General features: G+C 36.8%; 1 protein-coding gene across 2 annotated transcripts in view; it reads left to right on the forward strand.

Annotated features, from left to right (window-relative positions):
• LOC126276507 (protein GPR107) overlaps positions 1–15,381 on the forward strand; it is a 209,423-nt gene that overhangs the window by 132,665 nt on the left and 61,377 nt on the right. For both annotated transcript variants that reach the window (XM_049977281.1, XM_049977282.1), the window contains exon 7: positions 9,475–9,608. In XM_049977281.1, coding sequence (XP_049833238.1) covers positions 9,475–9,608 — 134 coding nt within the window. The remainder of the gene's footprint in view (positions 1–9,474; positions 9,609–15,381) is intronic.

Here is a 15,381-nt window from a genome sequence, read left to right on the forward strand (position 1 = left end):
CCAAGCTTAATCAAGAACATTCTTAGCTTGTAAAGTTTGGCATGTATGGTTCCCTGTAGCGGCGGGGACAAACTTATCGCACCAAATCCAAGTGAAGTGGTCCTATAAAAATTAAGTTGGTTGCTTGACCATTTTTAAATATTTTAATTTTTTAATATGTGATTACTCTATAATTGAGGAGATCAAAACAGTTTTTAAAATAATTTAGCTTGGACTTTTGCTGAATGGTGGCCATTTTCATTTGTAAGTGTGTGACAATGTTTCAGTTTAGAGACATTAGCAAAAATATGAATATCTCTGCACTGGGTGAAGTTACAACATTTCAATTGACTTTATTGTTTTTAGAAAAGTGTCCTCTACAACATTGTCTATTACAAAAAATACCCTAAATTCAAAAATAACCAGTCAAAATGGCCTCCAAAGTTTGGTATCCAAATGTTCAAAAATACACTTTTTAGGCCCAAAAATTACAAACAAGGAGTGATTTATGAGAGTCTATTTTTTCCTATAGTTAGACACCATATACTACTAGCCTCACATCCAGCAAGAAAACTTACAAATATTTTCTTAATTTTTTATGAATTTTTGAAATTTGCAAATTTTCATTTTTTGTAAAGTTTGGGGATAATTATCTCAGGTGGGACTTAATATAAAAATATGATTTTTGCATAGTTTGTACACCTGTATGATAGCAATGTACTGTAAAAATTTCAACATTGATATGTGACTGTGAACAAAGATATGAATTTTTGAAAATGAGGAGATAATTCACATTACTCTACAACTGATCTTATGGCTGTTGCTATTCATGTGTGATATTGGCGGGATGTAATCAGTTATTATTTAAGTAAGGTACTGAATTATGCTCAAAAAGTGGAAGCATCACTGAAATTAACATTTATATTATTTTGACATACTTAAAATAAATATTTTCCATTAACATCCTTCGAGATGCGACTGTTCCTAAATCTGGTGGTGAATGACAAGAACGCTTATTTCTTCAGACAGCTTCTGTGATATAGAATAAGACGTCCCAGCTGCTGTGGTAAATTGAAGCACTGAAAGTTTCCGTGAAACATTTTTCATTGGTATCCAAACTTTGTCACTAGTAGATTTCTTGAATGATATTCTTGGGCCAGGAGGGTGGTAAAAATGCACAAAAACATTGTTTTCCAAACTTATTCATTCAATCTCTGCAAGCCACCACTCTCCATCATACACACGTGCCACTATGTCATTCAACGTTAAAGACAGAGATATAATTTTACTGACACAATTATCCTTGCAAATTTTGGTTTCTGATGTTACACAGCATTGAAATAAGTTTTCTGCAATGCCAAGGAATTTGTGGAAATGCCTTGTTCCTTTTATTGTTATACAGTTTTCAAATCTGGTTTGAAGTGTTGGTTTCATAAGCAGAACCACTTCTTCTTTGTGATCAGAAGATAGGTAATGCATTAAATATTATCCTTGCAAGAGACAGACGCATCCTGTACTGTAGAATTTGGTCTGTGGTTGGTCTTTGCAGGCTGGCTTTACTTCACGTTTTATTATACCTCCTACTCCATCACATGCATTTTTACCATGGCAGTATGCAAAAAAGTACCATTCAGCCTCCAACCCAAGGTATACTTTGTGGTCGCACAGATTTGAAAAATTCTTTTTGTTCTTATACTGACTGCCACTTCCATGTTAAAAGTATATCAGCTTCTCGACCTTTGGAAAATTTTCTCTTATGTAATTTATTACATACTTTTGAAACACATGTACAGCCAAAGTGTTGTGCTCCAATTAGTCGCTTAGAATGCAAACTGAAGAACTGCAAACTTCATCTTTCTCATTTTTGAAGTAGAGAATGAATGGATGCACTGTATTGCATCCTGAATCACAAATGTAAAATTTTCTGCAAAATCAGCTGGCACTATGCATTCAGTTTCATAAAGTTGTGCTTTTTTGTCCTTCAAAAACTTACTTTCGATTTTAGAAACGTGTTGTTGTGATGTTCAGTCCTGAGACTGGTTTGATGCAGTTCTTCATGCTACTCTATCCTGTGCAAGCTTCTTCATCTCCCAGTACCTACTGCAGCCTACATCCTTCTGAATCTGCTTAGTGTATTCATCTCTTGGTCTCCCTCTACGATTTTTACCCTCCAAGCTGCCCTCCAGTACTACATTGGTGAGCCCTTTATGCCTAAGAACATGTCCTACCAACCAATCCCTTCTTCTAGTCAAGTCGTGCCACAAACTCCTCTTCTCCCCAATTCTGTTCAATACCTCCTCATTAGTTATGTGATCTACCCATCTAATTTTCACTATTCTTCTGTAGCACCACATTTCGAAAGTTTCTATTCTCTTCTTGTCTAAGCTATTTATTTCTCTTCTTCAGAAATGCTTTCCTTGCCATTGCCAGTCTACATTTTATATCCTCTCTACTTAGATCATCATCAGCTATTTTGATCCCCAAATAGCAAAACTCCTTTACTACTTTAAGTGTCTCATTTCCTAATCTAATTCCCTCAACATAACCCGATTAAAACTGAAGAAACTGCAAAAAGGTGGGAATTTAAGGAGATGGGACATGGATAAACTAAAAGAACCAGAGGTTGTACAGAGTTTCAGGCAGGGCATAAGGGAGCAATTGACAGGAATGGGAGAAAGAAATACAGTAGAAGAAGAATGGGTAGCTTTGAGGGATGAAGTAGTGAAGGCAGCAGAGGATCAAGTAGATAAAAAGACGAGGGCTAGTAGAAATCCTTGGGTAACAGAAGAAATATTGAATTTAATTGATGAAAGAAGAAAATATAAAAATGCAGTAAATGAAGCAGGCAAAAAGGAATACAAACGTCTCAAAAATGAGATCGACAGGAAGTGCAAAATGGCTAAGCAGGGATGGCTAGAGGACAAATGTCAGGATGTAGAGGCTTGTCTCACTAGGGGTAAGATAGATACTGCCTACAGGAAAATTAAAGAGCCCTTTGGAGATAAGAGAACCACTTGTATAAATATCAAGAACTCAGATGGAAACCCAGTTCTAAGAAAAGAAGGGAAAGCAGAAAGGTGGAAGGAGTATATAGAGTCTATACAAGGGCGATGTACTTGAGGACAGTATTATGGAAATGGAAGAGGATGTAGATGAAGATGAAATGGGAGATACGACACTGCGTGAAGAGTTTGACAGAGCACTGAAAGACCAGAGTCGAAACAAGGCCCCCGGAGTAGACAACATTCCATTGGAAGTACTGACGGCCTTGGGAGAGCCAGTCCTGACAAAACTCTACCATCTGGTGAGCAAGATGTATGAGTCAGCCGAAATACCCTCAGACTTCAAGAAGAATATAATAATTTCAATCCCAAAGAAAGCAGGTGTTGACAGATGTGAAAATTACCGAACTATCAGTTTAATAAGTCACAGCTGCAAAGTAATAACGTGAATTCTTTAAAGATGAATGGAAAAACTAGTAGAAGCCGGCCTCAGGGAAGATCAGTTTGGATTCCGTAGAAATGTTGGAACACGTGAGGCAATACTGACCCTACGACTTACCTTAGAAGCTAGATTAAGGTAGGGCAAACCTTCGTTTCTAGCATTTGTAGACTTAGAGAAAGCTTTTGACAATGTTGACTGGATTAGTCTCTTCCAAATTCTGAAGGTGGCAGGGGTAAAATATAGGGAGCGAAAGGCTATTTACAATTTGTACAGAAACCAGATGGCAGTGATAAAAGTCGATGGGGCATGAAAGGGAAGCAGTGGTTGGGAAGGGAGTGAGACATGGTTGTAGTCTCTCCCCGATGTTATTCAATCTGTATATTGAGCAAGCAGTAAAGGAAACAAAAGAAAAATTTGGAGTAGGTATTAAAATCCATGGAGAAGAAATAAAAACTTTAAGGTTCGCCGATGATATCGTAATTCTGTCAGAGACAGAAAAGGACTTGGAAGAGCAGTTGAACGGAATGGATAGTGTCTTGAAAGGAAGATATACGATGAACATCAACAAAAGCAAAACGAGGATCATGGAATGTAGTCAAATTAAGTTGGGTGATGCTGAGGGAATTAGATTAGGAAATGAGACACTTAAAGTAGTAAAGGAGTTTTGCTATTTGGGGAGCAAAATAACTGATGATGGTCGAAGTATAGAGGATATAAAATGTAGACTGGTAATGGCAAGGAAAGCGTTTCTGAAGAAGAGAAATTTGTTAACATCAAGTACAGATTTAAGTGTAAGGAAGTCGTTTCTGAAAGTATTTGTATGGAGTGTAGCCATGTATGGAAGTGAAACATGGACGATAAATAGTTTGGACAAGAAGAGAATAGAAGCTTTCGAAATGTGGTGCTACAGAAGAATGCTGAAGATTAGATGGGTAGATCACATAACTAATGAGGAGGTTTTGAATAGAATTGGGGAGAAGAGGAGTTTATGGCACAACGTGACCAGAAGAAGGGATCGGTTGGTAGGACATGTTCTGAGGCATCAAGGGATCACCAATATAGTATTGGAGGGCAGTGTAGAGGGTAAAAATCGTAAAGGGAGACCAAGAGATGACTACACTAAGCAGATTCAGAAGGATGTGGGTTGCAGTGGGTTCTGGGAGATGATGAAGCTTGCACAGGATAGAGTAGCATGGAGAGCTGCATCAAACCAGTCTCAGGACTGAAGACCACACCAACAACAACAACAACAATGACAACAATCCGACTTAAGTCGATTACATTCCATTATCCTCGTTTTGATTTTGTTGATGTTCATCTTATTCTCTCCTTTCAAGACACTGTCCATTCTGTTCAACTGCTCTTCCAAGTCCTTTGCTGTGTCTGACAGAATTACAATGTAATCAGTGAACCTCAAAGTTTTTATTTCTTCTCCATGGATTTTAATACCTACTCCGAACTTAAAATTGTTTCCTTTATTGCTTGCTCAATATACAGATTGAATAACATCGGGGATGGGCTACAACCCTGTCTCACTCCCTTCCCCAAACACTGCTTCCCTTTCATTCCCCTCGACTCTTTTAACTGTCATCTGCTTTCCGTACAAGTTGTAAATAGCTTTTCGTTCTCTGTATTTTCAGAATTTGAAAGAGAGTATTCCAGTCAACATTGTCCAAAGCTTTCTCTAAGTCTACCAATACTAGAAACGTATGTTTGCCTTTCCTTATCTTTCTTCTAAGATAAGTCGTAGGGTCAGAATTGCCTCATGTGTTCCAACATTTCTACGGAATCCAAACTGATCTTCCCCGAGGTCGGCTTCTATCAGTTTTTCTATTCGTCTGTAAAGAATTTGTGTTAGTATTTTGAGCTGTGAGTTATTAAACACATAGTTCATTAATTTTCACATCTGTCAACACCTGCTTTCTTTGGGATTGGGGCTATTATATTCTTCTTGAAGTCAGAGGGTATTTCGCCTGTCTCTTATATCTTGCTCACCAGATGGTAGAGTTTTGTCAGGACTGGCTCTCCCAAGACTGTCAGTAGTTCTAATGGAATGTTGTCTACTCCGGGGGCCTTGTTTCAACTCGGGTCTTTCAGTGCTCTGTCAGACTCTTCACGCAATATCATATCTCCCATTTCATCTTCATCTACATCCTCTTCCATTTCCATAATATTGTCCTCAAGTACATCACTCTTGTATAGACCCTCTATATACTCCTTCCACCTTTCTGTTTTCCCTTCTTTGCTTAAAACTGGATTTCCATCAAAGCCCTTGATATTCATGCAAGTGGTTCTCCGTTCTCCGAAGGTCTCTTTAATTTTCCGTTAGGCAGTATCTATCTTACCCCTATTGAGATAAGCCTCTAGATCCTTACATTTGTCCTCTAACCATCCCTGCTTAGGCATTTTGCACTTCCTGTCGGTATCTTTTTTGAGACTTTTGTATTCCTTTTTGCTTGCTTCATTTACTGCATTTTTATATTTTCTTCTTTCATCAATTAAATTCAATATTTCTTCTGCTACCAAAGGGTTTCTACTAGCTGTCATCGTTTTATCTATTTGATCCTCTGCTGCCTTCACAATTTCATCCCTCAAAGCTACCCATTCTTCTTCTACTGTATTTCTTTCCCCCATTCCTGTCAATTGTTCCCTTATGCTCTCCCTGAAACTCTGTACAACCTCGGGTTCTTTCAGTTTATCCAGGTCCCATCTCGTTGAATTCCCACCTGTTTGGAGTTTCTGCAGTTTTAATCTACAGTTCATAACCAATAGATTGTGGTCAGAGTCCACATCTGCCCCTGCAAATGTCTTACAATTTAAGACCTGGTTCCTAAATCTCTTTCTTACCATTATATAATCTATCTGATACTTTTTAGTATCTCCAGGGTTCTTCTTTAGAAACATACTGGTGACTTTTGAGTTGTTGGAAGTTATCAATTAAAGGTTCCAAGTACTCTTCCTGAGATTTAACCACTGTTATCATTTCTGCCCTGTCAGTTATGACTCACTGTTTGAAGGTAATACTATCTAGCATTTCCTCATCGTATTCCTGAGACAGGGAGCAGACTTAAAATTTTAACTTTTTGCTCTTTAGATGTCACTGAAGATTTAATTTTTAATTTCTATATCAAGCTCAAATATTCAGTGTCAGATTATGGTGGTGGTGGTGGTGGTGGTAGATTTTCTTCTTCTTTAGAAATAATGTTGGTATCTGCATTATTAAAGCGTGACTCCAAGTCTTTTCTAATTTTGTTTGAAATTAGTTTTACCTCATTTTCAATAGCTGCTTTTCTTTTTCTGCTACTTAATTTTATTATTTTCAAAGCAGGAGATACGTCTAACTTAAAACAAGCAAAACTCAATATGCTAATAGCTTCCTCTTTAGGAATATAAATGTCATTAACAGGTTACATGATTCTGGTTCTGGATTCACAACAGATATTTTTGAGTAACAATTTGGGCCTAGTAAATTTCCAGGAATCATGTTACGTTTCACTTGCGAAGCTGTTTCCCTGTCACATAACAAGGACGAATGTTCAAGTCTTATTTCCCACTAACCTTTAGTAATAGGATATTTATGAACTTTAAGTGGATCACAGCACTTTCTCCCAAAAATGTGGTTGTACTTCAGACTATATTTCTTCTCATGATACTCACAAGCTGATGTTACAGAAGAACTTACTCTAAATTTAAACACAGTTTGTCTAACTTCATCAAAGTCATTGACATTTTTCAAGTTTTTTGAAACTGAACTGTAAACTGTTTTGTGGCATACTTCACTTGCTATCTGTCCAACAGAGCACTGTTCATTGACGTTATTGCATTCCAGTTAATCTCTCAAAATTAATTATAAATTATACGCAGAACAAAGCACATAACACATTCTACATTCTCGATGAAGTATGTAATCCGCTCCAACAAAGGTTTCAGAACAGACTGACTACAACAATGCCAAAACCAGCAATAATGTATTTCTTTATCGACAATAAACCTAAACATAAATGGGCATTTTTATTACCATAGAACAAAAGGAAAAGCTCCTATTGTTTAATATTGCATTATTAAAAATAAATAAACTAAATGAATATTGGGTGATAACATTAACTAAATATATGCCACAATTAAATTTTATTACACTGAAACAATAAACCATTTAAACAGGCAACAGCCATAAGATCAGTTGTAGAGTAATGTGAATTATCTCCTCATTTTCAAAAATTCATGTCTTTGTTCACAGTCAGATATCAATGTTGAAATTTTTACAGTACGTTTCTATCATAGAGGTGTACAATGTGTGCAAAAATCATAGTTTTATATTCAGTCCCACTTGAGATAACTAACCCCAAAGATAACAAAAAATGAAAATTTTCAAATTTCAAATATTAATAAAAATTAAGGAAACATTTGTAAGTGTTCTTGCTATGTATGAGGCTAGTAGTGTATGATATCTGACTATAGAAAAAAAATAGTAGACTCTCTTAAATCACTCCTTGTTTGTTATTTTTGGGCCTAAAAAGAGGATTTTTGAAAATTTGGATATCAAACTTTCGAGGTCATTTTGACTGGTTATTTTTGAATTTAGGGTATTTTATGTAACAGACAATGTTGTAGAGGACACATTTCTAAAAACAAACATGTCAATTGCAGTGTTGTAACTTAACCCAGTGTAGAGATATTCAAATTTTCGCTAATGGCTCCAGACTGAAAAATCATCGTGCGCCTACAAATAAAAATGGCTACCATCCAGTGAAGGTGCAAGATAAATTATTTTAAAAAACTGTTTTGAACTTTTCAAGTACAGGGTAATAGCATATAAAAAATTAAAGTATATAAAAATGGTCAGGCAACCATCACTAGACCACTTCATATTAATTGACTCAACAGGAAGACAGACAACATACACATCTGGACCAACCAGAGAAAAGTGCAGTTGTCAACCATTGTCTCGGTACAGGATACAATATGGATTTCAAAAGTACTAAAATTCTCTCAATTGATATCTTCATACTGGGACAATGCAATAAAAGAAGCAGTCAGGATTCACAGCTCAACAAATCTTGTAAAAATGGATAATGGTTTTCAACTTAGTACAGCAAGGGACCAGCATTGGTAGTATTAAACTCACAACGACTAAAGGGGAAACTAGTGGTCACCCAAGGGATGATACTTTGATGATGAATTAACTGTTCGGGTAACATTGGTGAAGATGGATGCAAGCTAGCACAGACACATGTATTTTGGCAAATAGCTTCCAAAAGAGATAGCAGGAGTGGCTTGGTGGCAGTGCATAGGAGGAATGACAGTCTTAGATCATATGCCGATCCTTGATTCATCATCCAACATGTGGTGTAGTGGTCCTTCTCAGTTGTGAACAAGAATTTTTTCTATTGGCCACCAAATTTGATGCCTTCATGCCTGTGTGCTTCCCTCTTAGACTGCTATAAACAGGATGTTGTAGACACAGCTCAGGGTTTTAGACACACTTGAGCAGTGTGTTCATCTCAGCTGAGGATGTCAGTTGTAACAGTGAAGTGTTGTGGAGATTTCACAACAACATCTGATGTTTTGTCTGAGAACTATTTCTACCTCTAGTCCACTGGGAAAGGATCACTGAATTATTACTGTTATTTTCTCCTTTTTCCACTATGTGGACACAGGCTGTTACTCGATGACAGAATAAATTAATTTACAGGTTCAAAAAGCAATAGAACAAAGTTACACTGTATTAAAGTACAGACTACATGAATGCAGAATAAGGAAAGTTTAGATGTTGTACCATAGGGAAAAAAGCAAGAGGCATTAATTATGTAATCAAATATATCTTAATCTCAGAGATTAATTATCACAAATTATGGTAGGCACATATGGAATGTGTGAAAATTAAATTACAGTAAAGGTATTGAAATTCGACAAAGTTATAATTTTCTATCTTTCTTCTGTACCCCTTCCCCTAATCGTTCATTGATTTCACATTTTAATTTGTGTGAATAAAGAGACAGTAACCTTATATATATCTTTTATTAATGACTGGTGTGTTTTTGTGTGTTGTAGATATCCATAGAAGAAAATAATGATGGTAACTACCTATCAGCAGGAGAAATGCCACTTCCAGCATTATATTTCACGATGGCTTTGTTGTTTTTCTTGTCTGGATGCTTTTGGGTTTTCATTTTGAGGAAAAGCAAGTAAGTTCAAAAAGAAAGACAGGAAAAAATCTGCTACTAAACTAAATTGCTAGAATGAATAGTTTTGTTTGTGCTCTGTTTGACATTATGTCCCATAAAGCTGGAGACAGTGGCAAAGGGATATAGGTATTTTGGATGATTTGAATTGTTTCCTAGCGATTATTTAAAGAACTGCTTAACAAGAACTATTTTCTCTTTGGGTGCAAAGAGATGCAAGTTCTAATGAACATGTCTTTAGTTTCAAATGTATTGTAAACTGTTGTCAGACAATTTGTGTGCATTGGAATTTGGCCGAAGAGAATCTGTTTGTGCAGTAAGATCATTAAAATAGAAGAATGAAAGAAAGTGAACTTGTTAAGAAGAATTGAGATAATCTGCTAATGATGTGATGCGTTCTGATGATCCTATATGGGACTCAGAACAGACATTTCCAGTAGTAAAAACAAATGGAAGTATTTGTATGTGTATTTGCTAAAAACTAACTTGGAAATATTTTGTTTCTTTATGTAACATTGTTTATTTATTTGCCATACACAATCAGATTTATATGTATGGGTTAATGTTGATGGGTGTAAGTGCTAAATAGATTATTGGTGAAGACATAACTGAACAAAACATTCTGAATTTAAATCACTGATACTATATGTACATCACCGCATATTGCATACAAAATGACAAAAGAACATGAAATTTTATGGCGATAGGTGGTTGAGTCTCCAATATTAAATGCTTTAAAAAGAGCAATAAAAAAATCATATTTTACAGAAATGATGTCTCATCCACAATAATTGCTGTGCTGCTCTCTTCAAGAGATGAAGTGTCAAGAGAAAAAATTGCTGTATATCATAACCAGAACCCCATAAACTTATTGGAGGAAGAGGAGGATGAGATTAGTGTTTAATATCCTGTTGACAGTGAGGTCATTAGAGACAGAGCACAATCTTGGATTAGGGAATAATGGGAAAGGAAATATGCCATGCCCTTCCAAAGTAAACAATCTTGGCATTTGCCTGAAGTGGGAAATCATGGGCAACCTAAATCAGGATGGGTAGACATGGTTCAAACCACCACCATCCTGAATGGGAGTCCATTGTGATGACAACTGCACCACCTTGCTTGGTCAGAAACCTATAATATACAAGAATATTTCTCCTTTGTTGTCATCTTTTAGGTGTTATTTTTTCATTTAACATGTACTACAGATCTTGTGAAGAAGGGGAATCTTAAGGAATGTGGAAGAAGGTTAACAAATGGTAGAAACTTGATCTGTATACTCTTTTAACAGCAAGGAGTCACTATATTGATTAATGCTATTCATGGAAATTAGAAAGAAAACTGCTCGCCTGTCTCCTCAGTTATATCAGGTAACTGGTGTTTGCCTTTTATTGGTAGCTGTAATATTTTCTTGATTACAAAAGAATTTTTTTAAAAATTGCCAACACCTGTAAATACTGGGTCCTATTTGCAGTACATTACTACTTGTTATGCAGCTTTACAGTGAATACTGCTAGTTGCCATGGAACTAACATAACTTTTAAATTCTTAAATCTAGATATTCAGATAATTTGTGAAAAGAGTGTAAAATGTGGTATTTTTTTATTATTATCTTCATTTGAACTGGTAACAATTCCCATTTGGGAGCTTTGTGTTATATTTCATGTGTCAGAGTATATATAACTTCACTTTCAACCCAAGGTAAAGGAGACAAAGTATATACAAAAATTATTTTTATGTTTCATGTTGTGATTGTACAAATCGGAACACAGCTGACACTGATGTTTTTTGAAACTTCCTGACAGATTAAAACTTTGTACCTGACCAGGACCCGATCCTGGAACCATTGTCCTTTGCTGACTACCCTCACAGGTTTGCTTCCACCTGTGCCTCGCTTCAATCTTACAATATGGTTTGGGCCCTTGTCTTTCACACAATTGCTACACACTCCACTGTAGAGTGAAAATTCGTTCCCGTGTTAACTGTCAGTCACATAGGTCATCAAGGAGTAAATGTATTGGGAAGTGAATCTAATAATTCCAGAATCCTTAAAAAGGCTTCTGCAAGATGTACAGTGTCTACTTTACACAGTATTCAGACTACTTTCTTCTGCTGAATAAATATTTTATTTACTTTTGTTAAACTACCTCAGAAGATAATTTCTTAAGACAACATGGAATGAACGCATACAAAACAAGCCAATACTCTTGTCCTTTTTTTGTTGAGTCTTCTTACTAATTTGATGTGGCCCACCACGAATTCCTCTCCTGTGCCAACCCCTTCATCTCATTGTAGCACTTGAAAAGTATGTCCTCAATTATTTGCTGGTTGTATTCCAATTCCTGTCCTCATTTACAGGTTTTACTCTATACAGCTCTATCTAGTACAATGCTGATGTCTTAACAGGTGTCGTGTCATCCTGTCCCTTCTTCTTATCAGTGTTTTCCAAATATTCCTTTCCTCATTCCTTACATTATCAGTCCACCTAATTTTCAACATTATTCTGTAGCATCACATTTCAAATGCTTCTGATCCAATGTTCCCTCAGTCCATGTTCCACTGCCACACAGTTCTGTGGTACAAATACACATTCTCAGAAACTTCCTCAGCAAACTAAGGCCTGTGGTTGATACTGTTATTACCAATGATAGTCTGATTTTTATGTCCTCCTTGCTCTATCCATTATAGGTTATTTTGTTGCCTAGGTAGTAAAATTCCTCTACTTCATCTACTTCATGATCACCAATCCTGATGTTAACTTTCTCACTGTTCTCATTTGTGCAACTTCTCATTACTTTTGTCTTTCTTTGATTTACTCTCAGTCCATATTCTGAATTTGTAGACTGTCCATTCCAATCAACATATCATATAATTCTTCATTTTTACTGAAGATAGCAAATGTCATCAACAATCATTATCATTGATATCATTCCACCTCAGATTTTAATTTAACTCTTCTCAGAGTATTTGCTGTTACTAGCTGAAGTTTATTGCAGAACTCAATTAGTCTTTCTCCTCTTTCATTACTTCTGCTAAGCCCATATTCTCCCATAATACTTCCTTCTACTCCTTTCCCTACAACCAAATTTCACTCCCCCATAACTTTTAGATTTTTATCTCCCTTGATGTACTGTATTCCCATTTCAGTATCCTCATATACTTTCTCTGTCTCTTCATCTTCTGTAAGTGATTTTGACTTAGAGTAACTGGTATGTTGTTGTTGTTGTTGATTTAGAGTTGATTCTCATAAGAACAACCATATCATTAAACTATTCACAGTAACTCATTCTCTGCCCTACCTTCTTATTATAATGAACTCTACTTGTGTTTTACCATTTTCTGCTGTTATTGATATTACCCTATACTCATCTGAGCAGAAATCCTTGTCTTATTTTCATTTTAAGTCATTGCCCCCACTATATCTAGATTGAGCCTTAGCATTTCCCTTCTCAGATTTTTCCAGTTTCCCTGCCATGTTAAAACTTTTGACATTCTGTGACCCAGCTTGTAGAATGTTACCCTTATATTGATTATTCAATCTTTTTTCTCATGGTCACCTCCCCCATGGCAGTCTCCTCCTGGAGATCCAAATGGGGGACTAGTCTGGAATCTTTCGCCAGTGGAGAGATAATCATAACACTTTTTCAGTTACAGGCTACAATGCCCTGTGGACACACAGTATGTGTCTTTAATGCAGTGGTTCCCATTGTGTTCTGCATCCTCGTGTCGTTGATCATTGCTGATTTGTCCTCCTATTAGGGGCAGTTTCCCACCCCTAGGTCAAAACAGTGCCCTCGGCACTCCTTCCACCCTCTTTGACAAGGCCATTGGCAGAATAGGGATGACTTCTTATGCTGGAAGTTTTTTTGCAACATTGATGATGGTTTTTATACAAAGTGTAAGCAGTGGTGGGATTCGAACCTTGGACTAAGGACATTTTGATTACTATTTAAAGATGCTACCCCTAGTCATTAAGTCATCACAATAAGAAATGCTTTTGAGAAAAGGACATGCTGAACTAAATTTCTTGATTATTTTTTGTGTGTACTGACCTCATTTCAACTTGTCATCCATCTAAACCCCAAGGAAGTTCATTTCATTTAGTGTGTTACTTTTAGTGTCTAGTTTCAGAGTTTTAAACTGTATTATGTGATGCATAATATGACTCTAAGTCTCATTAAGATTTGAGCTGTTAACTGTGAACCACATCATCAGCAAACATTTCAATTTTTGAACCACCCTTTCAAATGATTCAAGAGTAATTCATGTACTGTAGATTAAGAACAAGAGTGTGCCCAATGCTGATCTTTGTGGGAGCCCACACATTATGTTGCCCCATTCTAAGGTTACTTCCAGATCTGTACAGTCTTGTCAGTGAGACGCTCTGCTCTGTTATGAAGAAAAGACTCCATCCATGCAAGATGAATGCCATTAATCCCACAATACTTCAGTTTGCTAAATTTTTTATTAAAGGCTGAATAGATAATTTTTAATGTTTAACTCTGCCAGCATTTCATTTGTGGGTCTTGCCTTGCTTTCTATGTGGAAAACCTCTTACAAATCTGAATGGCATTCAGCAAGTTCTGCTTAGTTAAAAAGTAAGTATTCTACTGTAGGTATCTTTGTCAAACACTTTTGAGAAGACTGGAAGGAGATGATTAGCCGAAACATTATGACTGCCTGCTTCACAGTCCAACAATGTATTCCTTTGGAACAAAATACAGCAGAGATTACGTGTGGCATGGATTCAACAAGTGCTTGGTAGTTATAAAGAGTTAAGTGGAACCAGATGTCTACACACTGGTCACAGAATGCAATTCCCATGAATTATGGCCCAGTGGTTTGGGGTGCTGACCTCAGGCCCAACAGTGCTTTAGATGTGTTCCATTGGGTTCAGATCAGATCAAATTGGTGATCAAGACACCAATATAAGTTCATCAAACAATTGTACCATGATTCTGTTCTCATGACATGAACAGATATCCTACTAGGAGATGCCATCGCCATAAGATGATGTCAAGCATAAAGGGGTGCAGGCAATCTTCAGTAATTTTTGAGCAGTCCACAGCTGTCATGGTGCCTTTGATTACCATCACATGCCCTATGGTAGCCCAGGTGAATATCCCCCATAAGATAATGCTATTCTCACCAGCTGATTTCTTGGACTACGGTGTATCCAGACATGACAGTTGATCTGGTGTATCAAGAAACGTGATTTATGTGACCAAATGACATGTTTTCATCAATCCACGGTCCTATTTCATTGATCCCATACCCACTGCAATTGTAATTCACAATATTAGTGGGTCAACATGGTAACACACAGGGGTTGTCTATTGCAGAGCTCCATGTTCAACAATATGTGCTAAATGGAGTGTTTCAAAAACACTTGTGCCTGCACTTGCATTGTACTCTGTCATCAGATCTGCCACAGATTACTGCCTGTCTTGGTTTATAGAGCGGGCAAGTCTGTGTCCTCCATGTTCCATGACGATGTGTAGATGTCCAACATCTTGTCACGTCCTTCTTGTTTTACCATCCTTCAAGCACTTTTTGTAGATGCTCTTGACAATACACAGAATCAGCTGACTAGCTTTGCTGGTTCTGAGTCGTGTTTGGGTAGCTCAGATGGTAGAGCACTTGCCCGTGAAAGGCAAAGGTCCCAAGTTCGAGTCTTGGTCCGGCACACAGTTTTGATCTGCCAGGAAGTTTCATATCAATGCACACTCCCCTGCAGAGTAAAAATTTCATTCTAGAAACATCCCCTAGGCTGTGGCTA

Source organism: Schistocerca gregaria, chromosome 1, assembly GCF_023897955.1.
Source record: "Schistocerca gregaria isolate iqSchGreg1 chromosome 1, iqSchGreg1.2, whole genome shotgun sequence".
In the NCBI taxonomy this organism is placed as follows: Eukaryota; Metazoa; Arthropoda; class Insecta; order Orthoptera; family Acrididae; genus Schistocerca; species Schistocerca gregaria.